The following is an 18,461-nucleotide window of genomic DNA, read 5'->3' on the forward strand; positions in this document are numbered from 1 at the left end:
TCCAGCAAAGCTGGCAACTACCCCTGGACCCCAGATCCTCAGGGGAGAAAAGGGTCCACGTTAACTATGTGGCAATTTCAATGTTACATGGTAATTAAAAGCTTCTATATTTAGTATTTTTATATTAACTATGGATTACATTACAACATTTATGTGAAAATGGTCAAAATGGTTGCTCGTAGTGACAAACCCACAGAGAATTAAAACCCAACTGCTGTTCGCTTTAGCTATACAGAGAGTTTAAGGGTCTCTCAGCTCAATGATTCGGTTTTCCATCTCACAACTTTAGTGTTCACCACCCTCATAAGCGCTGTTTTCAACAGGAGCAGCTGGATGTTTTACCGCCCCAAACAGCAGACAGAGCTCACTGTAGCATTGAGCAACTAAAGACATGTTTGTGGTGGAGACCACAGCAGAGCTAAAAGGAGAGTGTATATATTCACTGTGTGTTCAGAAACTGTGAAGCATATTTATTCAAAGCCAATGGAAAGATGCGATGAGATGCCCGAAATGACGCAAAGACGAGATGAAAATGTTTCAACCAAATTGGCACACATCCCAGTGCATTCTGAATCTGCTTTATAAACATACAGAAACCAGAGGAGAAGTGGCCTAACTATTTGTTATTGCAGGTTAAAGCTGGGGTACGTAATTTTTTTCGGAAGCATTTTTTGTTATATGTGTTGAAATTCTTTTTACATCCCAACAGCAATCAATAAATCAAATGCTCTGCTTTACAAAAATGAAAAAAGTCCAGTACCTGTGGCTGTTTCAGTACTGTAATATGCACGGCATATACACAATACACAGAGAAACAGGGGTCTGTAAGGCTACTCATTTTTGCCCTGAGACCCAGAGCCCTTCCCAAATCCTCAAACACATTCACTATCATTCTCTAGGGGGTAAGCCAGAGATCGAACAGTGAAGCCGACCAAAGCCTGCATGGACGGTTCCACGTTTTGTCGGCGCTGAACTTGCCCCTGATGCCCTCGGACTTTCCCTCCTTTTCCCATCACCTGACTGCCACACCCAAATACACACCTGTTTCCACTCTCCCTCACCAGCCCTCCAGGTACTTCCCATTCCTGCTCTCTCCTTGCCAGATTGTGAAAGTTGCTTTGAGCATCATACATTTGCCTTCAAGCCAGAACCTGTATTCTTTTTCCAGCAGCCCTGAACCAATTTATGCCTGCCAGTTTGAACTTTTGCCCGATTAATGGATATGTTGTTTGATGTTTGCCTGTTGGAATGCTGCCTTCGGGTTTTGAACCTTGCCTGCCTAACTATCCAGTTATCCACTGCCTATCTGATAAGTCATTTAACTAATCTTGTCTGCCTGATGAAGTCTGCCTGATCCTGTCTGTGTTTGGGTCAGATTCCAGAGCAGAGTACAGCTGGTCTAAGCAGGAAAATAATATGTTTGTTCACAAGGTTGAGAGTGGCCGAACTACTAATTATATTCCTCTTCTTGTCTTGACTTGCAGTACTTGCTTTGTCTTTCTTTATATTTTCTATTTACTATGTTTATTGTGATGCACCAAGATACCAAGGCTAATTCATTGTTTGTAAAACCTACCTGGCAATAAACTTGATTCTGATAATCAGCCAAACATTAAATCTACATTTGTAGAGATGAGTGTGGTCACAATGTTTTATGTGCACTATGATGCTCACATTTACTTTCAAACAGACTTTGTAGTCACGTTTGTTTGTCCCTGTATAACACCATAGTGGTCTAATTCAACTACATGCACTATGCCTTCCTACAAAAAACATACAAGGGTCTGTCTGATTTTGATACAGTACTGTGAGTGGAGCAAATCTATCAGACGTTGATGAATCAATCAATGAAATTAATCGTTTTAGTCTCATGTCCGGTGATTATTCACAAACGTTAAGACCACTTTTCATTTGACTTGATGCTTTGATTGATGCCAAACATCTAGTTAGGTGCAAGTTTGGTGTCCTACCCAGCAGTCACATAGTTTCATGAGTGCAGGCATTTACTTTGAGCCTTACAAGCACCGTTTGTACCTCAGAGCCTGCTGCACATTGAGCTCTGTTGGTCAATACTCCAGGACAACACACACACACTCACACTTTGTGTCCCTCCCCTTGGGCAGAGAGAGTTTTTCTCAGCAGTGAAGTGAGCCAGTGTTCAGTGGAGGTTTGGTCATGTCTGGACTGCTGGGTGTGCGACTGCTGCTGCTGTGGGGCAGCGCCTGCTTCTGGCTGCTCGGCCTGGCCCGGGGGGCTCTGGTCATCTCCGGGTACCATGGAGCTCCGCAGGTAACTTCCCTCACTGATGTTTTTGTACTCTGATCTTATAATCTTGTAATCACATCATTTTGTAGTTCAGTTTTGCCTGTATTTATTTGATCTGGCTCCACATTTAGTAGCACTAGTGTGTATAATTAATGTATGTGTGCAACACAGAAAGTAAAGTCTTACAAGCTAGGTTATGCAAGTGTTTCTTTCTAATATGTTGCCAACATGTTGGTTCACCCTGCTGTGTTTGTATTTCAGGAGACAAGAGGAGCTGCCAGATCATTGCAGGTATTTGGCAGAAACTGTTAGAGTCCTTTCATATTATGGGGAAAATGTAAAAATCCTTCTGCTTGTACCTTTTTTTTTTTTATTTACCAAACTTGTGTTCATTTCTAAATACCAGTATTGGTTATTGAGTCATACTTACATAACTTAAAACAAAATAAATAAGGCTATTTTTGAAGAGGCACCTAGATAATTCATATTATTAAATAGTATTAAACAACAGTGACAGTTAAAACTGACAGCCTTGTGCAGTCTTAAAATTAGATTATCCAAATCTAAATCTCCTTTTTCTTTGTTTTTTTGTTACAGAAAAGAAGTGCAAATGAGGCCACGGTAGGTCAATGAACTGTTTGTATCTCTGTTGATGTTACTGATGAAATTAGATTATCCAATGTTTTCAATTCAGTACAATTTTATTTAACAAGGGAAATCGTATGCAGCATCTCACGAGCCAGTACAACAAATAAACGCACAATAGATAGGAGAAGAAAGGAAAATCAATCACCAAACTTACAAGTAAAAAGACTATAAGCTTAGAAACTACATTTGGAACTGGTAATAAATACAAATACATGCATATAAAATATAAGAAAACAACCTATATAGCAGAGGGAATATAGGAATTACAGTAGCAATTACTTACAGGCAGGAAGAGCAAAGCTAAAGGAAGCAATGAGAATTCACATGAAATGTAGGTTCCATATGCCCATTGTTATGCTTATGACTTGTTGGTCACAAAATTAATTTCTGAACCCTCTGTTTGAATCCAGTAAACACATCTTAACAACACTGTTCAGACTGTTTTGGTCCTCAACTGTCAGCAAATAAAAGAAAAGGTGAATAGACTGTCAATAAAAGACTGATAAAAATAAGATTAAGAATAACTGAACTGACTGAAAAAGAGTTCTGTCCGTGAAATACCCACACTATCCCTGCTTAGATCATACAGCGCCCAGATTGACTCACCCATTCTCATCATAACACTCCCAAAGTGGAATCAGTGACATAATGTCTTGTATTTCAAGCTGTTATAATTTTCTTTGGCACCAGTCACAGCACATGCTGGAACCATCACTTTGAAATAAATATTCCAATTGATCCCAAGCAGGAAAAAAAAACATTCTTAGGCCAATGTACAATACAATACAATACAACAATAGAACACTCAAAATATTGGACTAAAAGCCTACGTGGTATCATTGCTGTCATATATTTGCTGTCATACATTGTATGATGTAATGTTTTTAACTAAAAGTGCTTTTACCCTGTACGATTTGATGTCATTATTCTGTTCTGGGTTTCCCTGTACAAGGACTGCTGATGAAATTTTGCTATCCAGCTAACTGCCCCTGTTAAATAAACAAATTCATTTAATTTTCTTTTGCTAAAAAATATCCATTAGTGTTTGAGTCTTTCCATCTCTTCCTCCCTCTCTTTGTGTCTCAGGTGGAGGTGTACAGTGTGACAGTGGACTGCACTGTGACGTCTCGTTTCGCCCACACCGTCATGACCACCAAGGCTCTGAACAAAGCAAACTCCTCCCAGGAAATCTTCTTTGAAGTGGAGCTGCCCAAGACCGCCTTCATCACCAACTTCAGCATGTCAGTCTGTCTTCACTCTCTCCACATTAAGACCATTTGTGTGTGACATATCCTTCCGTTCCCAGATGTGCACTAAGGCCAATTTTTCTTGATGATATAGTCCAGTGTTCTAGTGTTTGCTTAATGTCGTTCTCCATTTTTGTGCCTCAAAGGGAAATTGAAGGTCAGGTGTATGTTGGGGAGGTGAAGGAGAAAGAGAAAGCTAAGAAACAGTATGAGAAGGCCGTTTCCTCTGGGCAGACGGCTGGACTGGTCAAGTGAGTCAGTCAAGATGAAAAATACATAAACCCAGTATTGTAGTACCACAGTATAGTATCTACATTTTTATGGACTTCCTAAATTGATCATTTTACCTTATAGGCAGTCAATTATGTCTGTGTTGTATTACAGAGTTTCTGGAAGAAAGATGGAGAAGTTTTCGGTGTCTGTCAACATTGCAGGCAATAGTAACGTGACTTTCATTCTGACCTACGAGGAGCTCCTTCAGAGAAAACTGGGCCAGTATGAGATTCTGATTAGAGTGAAACCCAAACAACTGGTCCAGGACTTTCAGGTGAATCCATGTTCATGTTAAAATCCTAACTCTTGATGGTTTCCTTGTGATATCACAAATTCTAAATGAGTGGTTTACCTTACAAATGATGTGTGTGTGTGTGTGTGTGTGTGTGTGTGTTTGTGTTTGTGTGTGTTTGTGTGTGTGTGTTTGCCTGTGTGGAGACAGATTGTGACAAACATCTATGAGCCTCAGGGCATCTCTTATGTTGACACCCATGCAACCTTCCTGTCCAATGAACTGCTCCCTCTGGTGGAGAAAACAGTCACAGACAAAAAGGTATGTGATACATCAGGCCCTTTAACAAATTGTCTCTGATTATTTGCCTGTCTTGCAGTTCCTGAATTCAACTCAGTTTTCAAAATGACCTCCGTCTCACTTCCCTTTTCTTAACATGCAAAAAAATTGGTCACCCAAGAATGAGCTTAACTGATCGTACATATCCCATTGGCCAGGCACACATCTCTTTCTCACCAACTATCGAGCAGCAGAGAAAGTGTCTGGGTTGTGATGGAACACTCATCGATGGAGATTTTGTCATCAAATATGACGTGAACCGAGCAAAGAGCCTCGGGGACATTCAGGTCAGCTGGCACCAAATACTGTACTCAGTGTCTGCAGAATGCTCATTTAAATCAGTCTTTACATGTAACCCTATACAGATTCATATTAATATTGAGCTCTAAAATAAAATTGATGAATCTGTGATTAGATTGCCCAACAACATGAAATGAATCAACTTTATTTGAGGGAAAAACAAATATTGCCATTCTCATTTTGCCTCTTCATTCATTCATGTATATTCCTGCTCTTCCCTTCAGATTGTGAACGGATACTTTGTGCACTTCTTTGCCCCCCCTGACCTGCCCAGAGTCCCAAAGAATGTGGTGTTTGTGATTGACAGGAGTGGATCAATGAGTGGAAGAAAGATGGCACAGGTGAGAGACTGTTCAGACTGTTAATGTGGTTCTGATCTATTGACGCCCACATGCGCACATTTTGACCTCTGACCTCATAACTCTTTGCAGACACGAGAGGCATTGCTGGTCATCCTCAAAGACCTCCACGAGGACGACCACTTTGCCCTCATCCAGTTTGATCACAATATCGATTCTTGGAAGGATTCACTTACCAAAGCAACACAGGAAAATTTGTCTGAAGCCATGGTCTATGTCCAAAAGATAAAAGACTTAGGAGGTTAATAGAAAAACAAGAGACACTAGCTTTTAGGCTAAATGTCATCTTTACTCCCTCAATAATGGAAATACACTCTCACACTATACTTTTTTCTCAATTTGTTGTGTGTTTTCCTTCTAGGAACCAACATCAATGATGCAGTGTTGAGAGGTGTGAACATGCTGGTCAAAGACAGGCAGGAGAAGAAGCTCCCAGAGAGGAGCATCGATATGATTATTTTACTGACTGATGGAATGCCAAATTATGGTGGGCGTGCATATACTGTAGAACATACTGTATGTTTGTGTGAGTTCACATTTGATCAATGAACTTTATATTCGTTTCATACATCTCTGCATCTTGTCTGTGTGCGTTTAAAGGAGAGTCTAACCCCCTGAAGATCCAGGAGAATGTGCGTTCTGCTATTGGAGGAAACATGTCTCTGTTTTGTCTTGGGTTTGGAGATGATGTGGATTACTCCTTCCTGGATGTGATGAGCAAACAAAACAAGGGACTGGCCCGCAGAATTTATGAGGGTTCAGATGCAACACTTCAACTTCAGGTGGAGAGTTCTTGGCTATGAATACATATCTGAGCCAGTAGTTCCACTTATGCCACATTCCTTATCTTATCAGTATTTTTAATAAAATTTGAATAAAACTATATTATAACACTTGTAATACAATGTGTGTATGCATATTTCCCAGGGTTTCTATGAGGAGGTGTCCAGTCCTCTGCTTTCAGAGGTGGATCTGCGTTATCCTGACAACGCAGTGGACTTCTTGACCACCAACAACTTCAACCAGTTGTTTAATGGCTCAGAGATCGTGGTGGCCGGTCGGCTAATCGATAATGACCTGGACAACTTCTTGGTAGAAGTGTTCGGCCAGGGGGTGAGGAGAAGGAAATCTCGGAAATTTTGAGACAATGCAGAGGTGGAGAGAAGATGTGTGTTTATTAATCTGTTCATTTCTTATACTCTCCCCCTGTAGTTTCAGGAGGACTTCAAGGTGCAGGGTCAGGCCAGTACTGTGGACTGGGACGCTATGTACCCGGATGAGGAGTACATCTTTGGGGATTTCACAGAGCGTCTGTGGGCCTATCTCACTATCCAGCAGCTAATGGAGAAGAGGTCAGTCAGAGTCATTTCACTCAAGGCTGAGACCGAAATTGCTTTAGCTTGACAGTCTTTGTTTCCCGTTGGTCTCTTGAAAAACAGTGTTAGCTCATGATAAATCTTGTAATATTAATTCATAGGTGCCATTTTCTGAATGCCAGAGTCTGTGTTGCAAGTATATTTTAGCATATTCAGTATATTTTCCTTCTTGCAGCAAGAGTGGTGCCCCAGACGAGAAAGACAACGCCACAGCCAAGGCCCTGGACATGTCTCTGCATTACAGCTTTGTCACACCTCTCACCTCCATGGTGGTCACCAAGCCCGACACTGAGGATGGACCAGACACCCCTTTCATTGCTGACAAGCTCACTGAGGGTAAGATTAAAAAGTTATGCTGGACAAGCTATTCTGAAAATGGCTGCAAAGCAAAACCTTATTGTAATTCGCAAGTACGAACGAATACCAGCAGAGGCTGGAGCTCCATTTTAAACTATGGAATGTTCCAAGTTGTTTTTTGTCCATCTGTTTCATGACAGAGCAAAGGCAACAGGCAGAACGAGTGGGTAAGACAGACATTTGTTTTACCATATAGCAAAAAAAGACTTTTGGGTGGCACTGTATTCCTTTTTAACTTGAATGTTATTCTTCTTGTATCTAGCACATGGATTTGCAAGCTCACCAACGTACATACATTCTTACCACAAATCACCCACATATTTTGGTAAGTACATTTTTAGCATTGCTAGCTGCATGGTTCTAGGGATGACAATGTCAGTCTGTCAGTCAGTTGGTCTGTCAGTCCACCACGGCATCTTGATGATGAGTCCTAATGAACTGACCTTTCCTTCAGCACCACCAATCTTTATCGATGCAGTGAAATATCTCAACATGCAGATTGTATGTAGATTGGTGAATATCAGGGTTTTGGTTTTGAGTGAAATATCTTGACAACTATTAGATGGACTACCGACACACATTGGCCATCATTTATCATTCTTGCGTAGAAACAGGCGTATATGTTGGCGTAATAGCCATGCTTACACTCCTCTCACCGCGTGATTTATGAAGCTGTGCGTACCTTTGAAATCCAGGTGTACGCAATACCTGCCCTTGATAAATGCCCTATGTATTCAAGTTTCCGCTTCCCCCACGCCCTCATTTTACGCCATGGACCCGCGGAAGACGGCAAAGAAGAGGAACTTCTCCAAGGTGGAGATCGAGAACCATCACCAGGGAAGTGGAAAGAAATAAAATTGTTTTATTTGGGAGTTTAAAGAGTGGGATTAAAGGCGCCCACAAAAACCAAATATGGACCCATGTTCCGACTGTTAATAGTGTGGGGGTTGAGAAGCGCACTCCAGCAGAGGAAAGAATGTTTAATTAATAAATACAGACCAACATTTATCAAGTTAAGCATGCGTTTTCTTGTTCTTTATTGTAGGTAATAAAAAAAAGTGGTCCCATTCAAAGATCGCCACAAAAAGGCGCGTCTCGGCTCTGAAGACGAGTCAGAGTCAGACTGGGGGAGGCCCACCGGCACCTGCCGGGCCTAACCCTGAAACGTCAGGTAACACGCACGGGCTCCACTGGGTATAGCTGAGGCCTGACTACAGATTTATCCTAACTGTCATCCATCATTCTGTTTAAGTGCAGTTATAGTTTTTGCGTTGAAGCGGCTACAATTCCTACTATTGCGACATCAAGGGATGATACTTACATTTTGTTTGAGTCAAACGCTGAGCAAGAAAAACATAGACAAACCAATCTCGTTTTGCTTTAGAAACATTTTATTATTTTCTTAAAAATGAGAAAAGCAAAACACTGAAGACATAAAATAATAAATAACCTTAGATGGCATTTTGAATGTGCATTTGGGTGCTGACTTGTGGCTGGTTCCGTGAATCTGCAGCGTGCATTTTTCCGTTTTTAGGCAATAATATAGTCAGTTTGACCTGCAACTTTTATTTGTGTCACAGCCTATTTTTGTTTGGATATACACTGATATAAAAGCAACCCCAAATAAACTACAAATGAAGGAATATATGCCTACAAATCAAATGCTTTGGTAAAGTCACACAAATTAAACATTGAAGTCCATGTTGCACAAAAATAAACACTGAAGTTTATAATTACTTTTTTTAACAGTGGGTCATAATATATCATCTTTTAGTTTGTCAGTGCGTTTTGTGGTGTTAGGAATAGTTTTTTTGCGCATTTCCACACTAACTCAAAACTTGCCTACATGTACACCACCTCCTGAGCTGGCGTAAGATTTGAGCGTGCCGTACGCCAACGTCCATATTGTTAAATCTCAAAGTTACCATGGAACGCTGGAACGCTGGAAATTTTGTGTACGCACATTTCATAAATGAGGACCATTGGGAGTATATCTATGTTAACAGGGTCCTATGTTCTCAGGGCTTAAAGCAAGAAAATTTTCTGTGCCTGAAATGTGTTCAGGGTTTACGACAAAGATGGAGGGTAGGGGGCAAGCTGTAACTTTGTGTTGAAAACTGACGGGGACATAGGGACTCAGATTAGGGGTCTGACATGCACTTAGCTCATGAAACATGAAGAAACACAGTTCTGGGTTCACAAGAAGAAGACAAGAAGATAATTGTACACTGGTTTGATAAAACTTAGTGTGGAAATATATGATAGCCTATATATTTCCCAGAAGATTTTGAGCATTAAACAGTTAATTTTTCTGCATTCTGGTAACATTTTCTGCCAACACCTATAATCAGTGCTTGAAGTGGAAAATATAGGTGCTGGGCAATACGGCCGAAAATGTTATCACGATAAAACATTTCACATCATTCAATATCGATTATTCTTATGATATATGTCAAATCATTGTAAGGCAGATTTTTGCTCCTGAGTGAAAGTTGAAGAAACCAGATGGTTAATTGTGTTTTTAAACTATTTTTATGGTCAGAACAAACACTCAATGCCAAACAGTGGATCCATACGTTCATTCATTTACGGCGTCTCGCCACAATATCAATGCTGACCGCCACATATTGATTTTCGATTTTGTTTTATTTATTTTTTTGCTAGGCCTATTTAAAATCGTATTTGATTGCAGAGCGCCGTAGCTATTTTGCGTAGCACATCTTTCCCTCGTCCCTCTCTTTCCCTCATGAACACCACTGCACAAATTTGTCCAACACCCAGCTTTAAAAAGTTATTAGCAAGCATGTAAGAAGCCTAGTTAATAAGAAGAGCTAAGTTAATGTTAAAATACAGCTGGGTTGTCGAGGTTAGCACGTTGTTTATAGCTAGTGCCACAGTTACACTGTCATTCTGTGGGATCACTTAATCATAATTGAATGTTTTACCTCAGATTTGTTAAGTAAATTTCAATTAAGTAATATTTTTTCAGACCCTCCTCAACAAATTAAAGTGCTGATTTGTTCTTGATTCAAATGAATTAAATCAAACACTTATTAAACATGTTTTTTTATTGAGGAAAATTATATTGCGATAATTATCATTATTGTTTTATTGCCCAGCCCTGCTGGTACTCCCCATTCACATGGGAGCTCACGGCTGCATGAGCTACCTGCTCTGTCTCCTCCGACAGAGATTAGCAAACAGACGAGAATGGGAACAGATGTGCGCCACATAGAGCCCATGCAAGAAAAGTCCCGGAACGCCAAAGAATAAAATGTAGAAGTAACTTACTTGTATTGGTGGCCCACTTCAAGCACTGCCTCTTATCAAAATTGACACCACATATCTATGAAGCTGTACTCCACCAGTGGATTACATTCCGACAAAAATGGCCTTGTTACGTTGGCAAAGGTCCGACGATCCAATCCAGTAAAATATTTAGTTCAAAATACATTATTATATCAATAAATATACACGGACTGCTATTGTGTCGCTTTATATTAGCCTAACTACAGCTAGCATGTAAACAAAAAAGCGTCTACACGTTGACCTTTTGAGTGACACCTTAATTGACCAAATAGAAACTACCATGTGCTGTCCACGGCCTCCGATAGCTAATGAGCCAATCAGGACGTGCCAGTCCCCTCTCTTTCGTGTATACACCGACAGCGAGCCACCAACTGTGCAGAGGAAGACTGGTGCCTCACACATATAACACGCAACAGTTAAAAAATATGCAAGAATATTTTCCAGAGACATATTTATATATGTTGTCGAATACAAAAACGACCTTGCGCCGGAATTCCGGCACAGCGCCGGATAACTTTAAGCCCTGTGTTCTCCAGCTCAATATGTTCCTATATACAGATGTTATTTCTACAGTGACTGGAATTTGAAAAGCCTTTCAATCATCAATTGTCCTGCGATTTTAACTGCAAATATAGCCCATACCAATCTCTGATAGTGTTTAAATCAAGAGACACACATGCTGGGAACATACAGATGAGCCACATTTGTGGTGTCTGTAGTCGTCTCAGGGCTGCAATAAACACAGATCCATTTGGAGCGAATGTCAATGATTGGCTGGTTGACTGTCACCCTACCTCGCTACCATGGCTACCAGCCCTGCTGCTACAGGAGCCGCCTACATGCGCACTCAGTCTGTCCTGACGCCACAAAGCCGGGAGAGGTCAGACCGGAGCCGATATCTGCGTGGCTTTTCAACGATGGTGCCAACTGAGTGACCACACGGGGCTAGATATTTTTATTGAATAGGGGTTTGTTCTCTTACAGGACTTTACACGCCAGGTCAACATTCATAACACAGATGAGCCAATGGCTGAAGCAGAGCTGTAGTTAGTGGTGGTGTAATCAGTAAAAAATAATAAACATATAATAGTGATGGATTACATTTATATAGCACTTTTTGTCACTTTTGACACCCAAAGGGCATAGGGGGGAATTTGACTCAACCACTAGATAAACTTTGAGACAATTACACTGGGAGATAATATACTAATATATGTATTATAATATATATAAACACCTGTTCATATGCCATTGTTTGAGCTTGAAGCTCGATGCAGGTCCTCTTGTTAGAGCTCCTTGGTTTGCACTTCATCCTCCCCGTCCTCTGCCTCTATTTCCTCAGACCCTGAGCCAACAATGCTGTCATCGTGGAAGCTCTAATGTGCACAATAATGTATAAAATTCACACTCGTGCTGTGTAACTGATGGTAACTGTAAAATGTGTATCAACCTGTTTTTAGCTTTGCCTAATGTTACAACAGCTATCAGTTGCTAACAGTTAGCTACCAGCTCGTTACTGAATCAAAGTCAGTCTATTTTATCCTCTACAATATTAACAGGCTATCTATCTTGATAGTAAATACTAACAGTCATGTTAGTTGTTTACTGTCATAATGATAAAATTAGGTGTTTTCCTACCCGTGATTCAGGCGCCATTGCAGCAATGCTCTCCGCTCGTCACTCTGATCTCCAGCTCGATCTGAGCGGTGAGTCCGCAACGTGCGTGCACATGTTTTAGGGGTGTGGCTTTGCAAGGAGCTCTGAAAGGAGGGGGTGCAAGTTTTTCAGTTGGATACTTTCAAAACCTAGCTGTTTCTTGCTAGTTTCTCAAACTTACCAACCCTACCTTTAATCGACAGATGTCAGCATGCTACCATACAGAAGCCCTAAGTGGCTATTCATTCAAATATTTTTTTACTCCGTTTTCCTTTGATAACGGGATAATCTTCTCATGCTCTCGAGATAGCGAGTGTTGTTTTCCCGTGATAAGGGGATAATTTCTGTGTTTCTTTACGATAATTTCAGATTATTAGTGTCACTGGTTAGTTCAGTTGGTAGAGCACAGGGCTTGCAATCCAAGGATTGTGTGTTTGACTCCTGTTCTTCATGATTTTCTTTTTCTTATTTTGTGAGGGTTTTTTTTATTTTTATTATCGTCTTCAACAAAGTTGTTATGAAGAGATTAAGGGGAATCCAATCACACATTTCCTGACAGCTATTTCAACGTTTTGGAAATAGTTGTCAGAAATGTGTAACGTTAAATGGATTCCCCTGAATGAAAAGCACAGGAATTATCTCTGCCTGTGAATGATGGGGAAATAAAAAGTCCATAGGTTGATGGATGTGGACCAATCACAGGGATGCACACAGTCCAGCAACAGTCTTCGTTGTGTGTGTGTGTGTGTGTGTGTGTGTGTGTGTGTATACTCTTATCTTTGTCATAATCTATATGTGTGTGTGTGTGTGTGTGTGTGTGTTTGTATACTCTTATCTTTCTCATAATCTATATATAAAAAGTTGGTCTACCATGAGGATCAAACACTCAATCCCAACTATGAGTTCTGCACTCTACCAACTGACCTAACCAGTCACATTGAACATGATACTTAAATTACTTTTGAGAAATGTCCCTGCCGACCCCTGTGTTAAACTACTGTTTTGCTAACTCTAGATCACGAGAAAATTGTCTCATTAACACGGGAGTAAAAAAATATTTGAATGAATGGCCACTTAGGGCTTCCGTACTAACACGCACATTAGCATGTTTTTTAAAGCATGTTAACACTTTCATTGTATGCATGTTAGCATGCTGACCTTAGGATTTAGTTTAAAGCCCTGTGCCTAAGTACAGCCTAACAGTTTCTAGCATGGCTGAAGACTCTTAGTCTGGTTGAAATGTTATCATCAGCATGTTGAGCCAGTACTATAGCAAAAACAAAATCATATTGTTGATATTCTGGTGTCACCTGCAGTGGATGGAGATCCTCATGTCATTATAGAGCTCCCTGACAGAGAAGACGCTCTGTGCTTCAACATCAACAACAAACCAGGAACCATTTTCAACCTGGTCAGAGATCCAAAATCAGGTCAGCCTGATTATCAGCATGACTTTCATACCCCTTGACAAGTATAAGATGCAATTCTTGGAATCATTGTTACTTTCTTATTTTTCTCCTTCACATGTATTCACTGACACTACTAAATCATACTCTGTAGTTAAACGGTGAGTGACTGAATCCAGTGTTGTTTCCTCAGGTATTTTGGTCAATGGCCAGATCATTGGCGATAAGAAGATTCCCCCTGATGGTAAAATTAACACCTACTTTTGGCGTTTTGGCATTGTCCACCAGACTCTGGGGGTGAGGCTTGAGGTAAGCACTCAGGACATCTCAGTCTTCCAGGATGGAAAACTGGTTAAGCTTCTGTGGTCTGATGCAGCTTCTCTCAAAGGACCCAAGTGAGTAGCTGCACCGTCACACTGTTATCTCCTTCAGTAAAAGATAACTGTCACACTACATGAATAATATGAATTATAAAACCAAGTTCAGGATGAATAATTATCATCTCCCTCTCCTCCAGTGTGGATCTTTCCTTGACCAAGGATCACAGCCTAACAGTAACTCTAAAAGATTCAGTCAAGTTTGTCATCCTGCTACACAAAGTGTGGGAGAAGCACCCATACCACCGGGACTACTTGGGTTTCTACACCCTGGACAGCCACCTCCTATCCCCTTCTGTTCACGGCCTGCTAGGTACAACATGACACACATGACGCCCAAACCTAGGGGGGTCCATGCTCTCCTGGGAAGCCCCCCCCCCCCCCCCCCCCCCCCCCCAATTATTGCAAGCCGTTGGAGATGATAGAATGCCTCAAAGGAGTAGAGTAGAGTTTACAGAATGTTTAGCTAACAAATCTGCTACATGTGAATCCATGCCATAATAATCTGGGCTGCTCTAATAGTAAATGAAGGATCCCCAACAGTGCCAAGTAAATGTGGTCGTCAATATTGAATTGAATATTAGACCAAGAACATTTACTTAGCAAACACAGTGACATCTGGTGGCTTGTAAAACCAATGGTAGCCCTTCAAGACTGCAGCCGAAGTACCATCACAACTCGCTGATATTAATAGTTCTAGCCTATTCACAAAAAGTGAATAGGCTGACGCGATGTAGAGGCAGGCATGAGTCAAAAGGACAGTCCAAACACTAGGCAAACAAATCCAGTCGGCACAGGCAAAAATCTAAATTCCAGAAATCCAAAAGACGTCTAACAAACACAGGTTGAAATCCAACTCATATGTGTGCAATAAAAGCATATTAGGCTATTTCTGTTAAGTGTTACAGCTGCAATTCACAAACCTGGAGTGAATTGACACATACAAGAAAACAACTCCCTATGACAATGTTAGGGCAGACATTCAGGCTAGATGGCGATATTTCCACAGTAATATAACTTTTGCTCCATTGATTTACCAGTCCAGAGAGAGAGACTGAGGTGAAATGAAAAATATTCCTAAAAGATTCAGGGTTTTCAAAAAACATTTGAGGCTGGAGTCCAAGAAGCCACTCCCCCACAACGCCATGATAGCAGATCAAAAGTAGTTAGGCTATGTAGATTTAATTTCAGAATTCACACAAAATAATTAAAATACTGACATAAATTGACACCAACAAAATCAGTCAGCCCTCAGATAAGTTGCCAGAATATCTGGACCAAGTTTCCTATAGTGGGATTGGTCAAATGTGACAGACATGCTAACAGGAGTACTTGATACACCCTATAATTGATATTTTCATAGAAACAACAAATAACAATGTGAAATCAATGTCTCAGTGTGATAGGGGTCACTCTTAATTATGAACCTACCGAAAAGTATCACCTGAATCTGTAGCTCCCCTTGGCTTTAGAGCTTTATACTGAGTTTCAGTTTGTTGTTTTGATTCACTCTCAGTGTTGTTTTTAGATGCAGCAGGCAGCTGTTTTCACTGCAAAAACTCTAAAATTGCACTGTACACTACCTATGTCATGTTTAGCCAAACACAGACACAGAAATACAAGGGATTTGGACCCAATTCAGTTTAATAGGAGTTAATTTATAATAACACAAAAAGTGAATAGGCTGACGCGATGTAGAGGCAGGCATGAGTCAAAAGGAGAAGTCCAAACAAATCCAGTCGGCACATGCAAAAATCTAAATTCCAACCCAAAAGAAGTCTAGCAAACACAGGTAGAAATCCAACACAAGGGAACCAATGGGAAAAGGACAAGGAGATGAAGATGAATGACGAAAGACCAGTGAAACACACGGACTAAAAGATGGAACTAGACACAGGTGACACGCATTATAGCAGGACAGACAATCATAAAGGTGGGAAAACACACAAAGACAGGAAGCAGTGTTACAACAGACACTGGTTTTGTTTTCATCCTAAGGTGCAATGGTGTTTGTGGTGGTTTGCGGCAAAATGTGGTTTACAGTAGTTCTTAAGTCAAAACCAGATTTTATTAATTGACTGCATTAACCATCTTTCTTCATGCAGTAGAAACGGAGGCATACTTAAAAATATGGGACATTACAGTATAATAAATATCACATGATTTTACTGCAGTTCGGAGTTATCACTGGACAGATACAGGACCAGAATAATTATATTTTAAATTTTTTTTTACTTTAAATGGTTCTCCAGGTCAGTTCTATCATGGGATTGAATACGAGGTGACAGACCTGCGTCCAGGTGAAGTCCCAGAGAAACCAGATGCCACCATGTATGTGAAAGGACAGGAGCTCAATGTGACCAGGTACACTACATGCTTCAGAGAAGTTTGTCCTATCTCAGTGTGGAAGAGTTTGTATGTAATGTGTGTCCTAAATGACTAAATGGCTGTTGTTTTGTATGTGCACTTAACATATCATTTGGTCTACATGACATTTCTATCTCTGTCCACAGAGGCTGGCAGAGAGACTTCAGGGGGGATGTGAAGAACGGAGAAAATGTTCCCTGCTGGTTCATTCACAATAATGGAACAGGCATCCTTGATGGAGATGCAACAGACTACATTGTTTATGGCCTTTTTAAGACAGTTTAAAAAAAGGTTACATATCAATGTCTACCACAGAAATCATCCACATCAAATTCATTAAATAAATATTCAAATCTGCCAGTAATTACACCATGAATACTTTTAACATTATAAGGCAAACAGGCTTCATATCAACACGGCATTGTATGGACAAGTTCACAGTTTCTGTCAGTGTAATTGCAGGAATTATAAGAATCCCGAAATATTGAGAGGTACTGGGAGCAATCACGTGTATTGAAATAAATGGGACAGTTATTAAAGATGGATTTACTGATTTTATTTCAGTTTATTTTTCATTGTTTCCAACATTGTTTAGTAACATAGAAAAGACGGTTTAGTTTAATATTTATCACGTATTTGCTTTGGTTTTTCCTCCCCTCCCCCGAGAGAAGTTTGACTTTAAGAACCTCTATTATCTTGCAAATTTGCTAATGCTAAAATCCTTGTATGATGACAATGACACACCCTACTTTAATCCTGTTATGTCTGATCTGAGGAGCCAACTCAGTTCCAGGATCCAAACTGTTTCCAAGCAAGTGTAACTCTGATAAAAAGGTTTGTTACAATTCATGTCAAGTCTACTGTAGGACTCCTCAATGACATGAGACCAAATAAATGTTAAAGGGTGGTGGCAAAACATTTCTTCATGATGAAACAGTCCAAAAGGAAAAGTCCTCTAATGACTCAGAATATTGTTTTACTATGTGAAATATCAACACTGGTGGTTATCTGGGCAGCACGGTGTTCCAGACGATAGCACTGTGTCCTCACAGCAAGAAAGTCGCGGGTTCAAACCCCGGGCGTCCCGTCCTTTCTGTGTGGTGTTTGCATGTTCTCTCTGTGTCTGGGTGCTCCGGTTCCCCCACCATCAAAAACATGTTAGGTACTCCAGTCAGTGACACTGATATATACATCTGGAGTTGCTGCACAGCGGCTGCCCACTGATCCCTTGAGGGATGGGTTAAATGCAGAGAATGAGTTTCACAACATGTATGTGACAATAAAGGTATCTTCTTCTGATCGATCTCAGTAGGTGGAGAAGAAATAAATATAGGAAAATACAACTCTAAAATCTGCACTCTTGCATTCAGTAAAACGAACACCGGATAGGCAAGTCAGGACCAGATGAGCATAATTTTAATTGTCATAATGTGGGTGGAGTGTAAGTCTTACGGGGAGACTTGATCCCTTCGAATTCCCTCCACACTTGTTTTCAGTCATGCCAGCGGAGAGACTCTTCTATATCCAAGGCATGCCAGCGGTGTGCCGAGTCGTGCTGCTGTGGGTTAGTGTCTTCATCTGGCTTCCAGCTCAGGCCCAGGGAGCGCTGGTCATTTCCCGTAGAGATGCTCTGACAGAGGTATTTAAAATAAGCTACACAGGCTGTATTTGCATGTAAACAAATGTCTTTTACTGGTCAGTTGACATACTGTTCATAAAAGCCTGTATCTGCCGTCGAAAGAGATCTATCCCATCAAAAATCGTATCGCAGGAACTGCATGCTTTGCATATCTGGCAGCAACAACAGTATTTTTCCCTGAAAATCTATTTAGAGGGCATAATTACTAAGGCTGTGCAGAAAAACTGAGAAGCACCGCAGAAACGGAAAGAAAAGATGCCAAAGCAGTGATGACCTGGTCATCCACCTGAGCAACATAGTGACAGCTCAGC

At 40.7% G+C, this 18,461-nt stretch overlaps 1 protein-coding gene across 2 annotated transcripts; it reads left to right on the forward strand.

Moving 5' to 3' along the window:
• Positions 1 to 944: 944 nt before the first annotated feature.
• On the forward strand, positions 945 to 17,069 carry LOC123986925 (inter-alpha-trypsin inhibitor heavy chain H3-like). 2 transcript variants are annotated; one of them, XM_046075351.1, is made up of 24 exons: positions 945 to 1,072; positions 2,124 to 2,289; positions 2,527 to 2,556; positions 2,863 to 2,886; positions 4,000 to 4,154; positions 4,307 to 4,411; positions 4,545 to 4,707; positions 4,876 to 4,986; positions 5,163 to 5,291; positions 5,529 to 5,645; positions 5,736 to 5,904; positions 6,025 to 6,150; positions 6,264 to 6,445; positions 6,591 to 6,776; positions 6,876 to 7,015; positions 7,215 to 7,375; positions 7,537 to 7,563; positions 7,659 to 7,721; positions 12,355 to 12,411; positions 13,678 to 13,791; positions 13,961 to 14,162; positions 14,285 to 14,457; positions 16,397 to 16,508; positions 16,658 to 17,069. In XM_046075351.1, exons 2-24 carry the CDS (start codon positions 2,176 to 2,178, stop codon positions 16,794 to 16,796), a joined length of 2,799 nt encoding a protein of 932 aa, XP_045931307.1. In that variant the 5' UTR covers positions 945 to 1,072; positions 2,124 to 2,175; the 3' UTR covers positions 16,797 to 17,069. The 2 variants fall into 2 exon arrangements, with proteins under 2 accessions (XP_045931307.1, XP_045931308.1); XM_046075352.1 differs by lacking the exon at positions 12,355 to 12,411 and having other exon boundaries at positions 946 to 1,072.
• The last annotated feature ends 1,392 nt before the right edge of the window (positions 17,070 to 18,461 follow it).

This window comes from Micropterus dolomieu, linkage group LG18 (genome assembly GCF_021292245.1).
Source record: "Micropterus dolomieu isolate WLL.071019.BEF.003 ecotype Adirondacks linkage group LG18, ASM2129224v1, whole genome shotgun sequence".
NCBI classification, from domain to species: domain Eukaryota; kingdom Metazoa; phylum Chordata; class Actinopteri; order Centrarchiformes; family Centrarchidae; genus Micropterus; species Micropterus dolomieu.

Excerpts from the sequence above, each read along its gene's own strand:
- LOC123986925 (XM_046075351.1), top strand. The coding sequence starts at position 2,176 with ATGTCTGGACTGCTGGGTGTGCGACTGCTGCTGCTGTGGGGCAGCGCC. Across the intron at positions 5,905-6,024 it reads AAAGATAAAAGACTTAGGAG|GAACCAACATCAATGATGCA; the intron begins GTTAATAGAAAA and ends TTTTCCTTCTAG. Across the intron at positions 6,777-6,875 it reads TAGAAGTGTTCGGCCAGGGG|TTTCAGGAGGACTTCAAGGT; the intron begins GTGAGGAGAAGG and ends CTCCCCCTGTAG.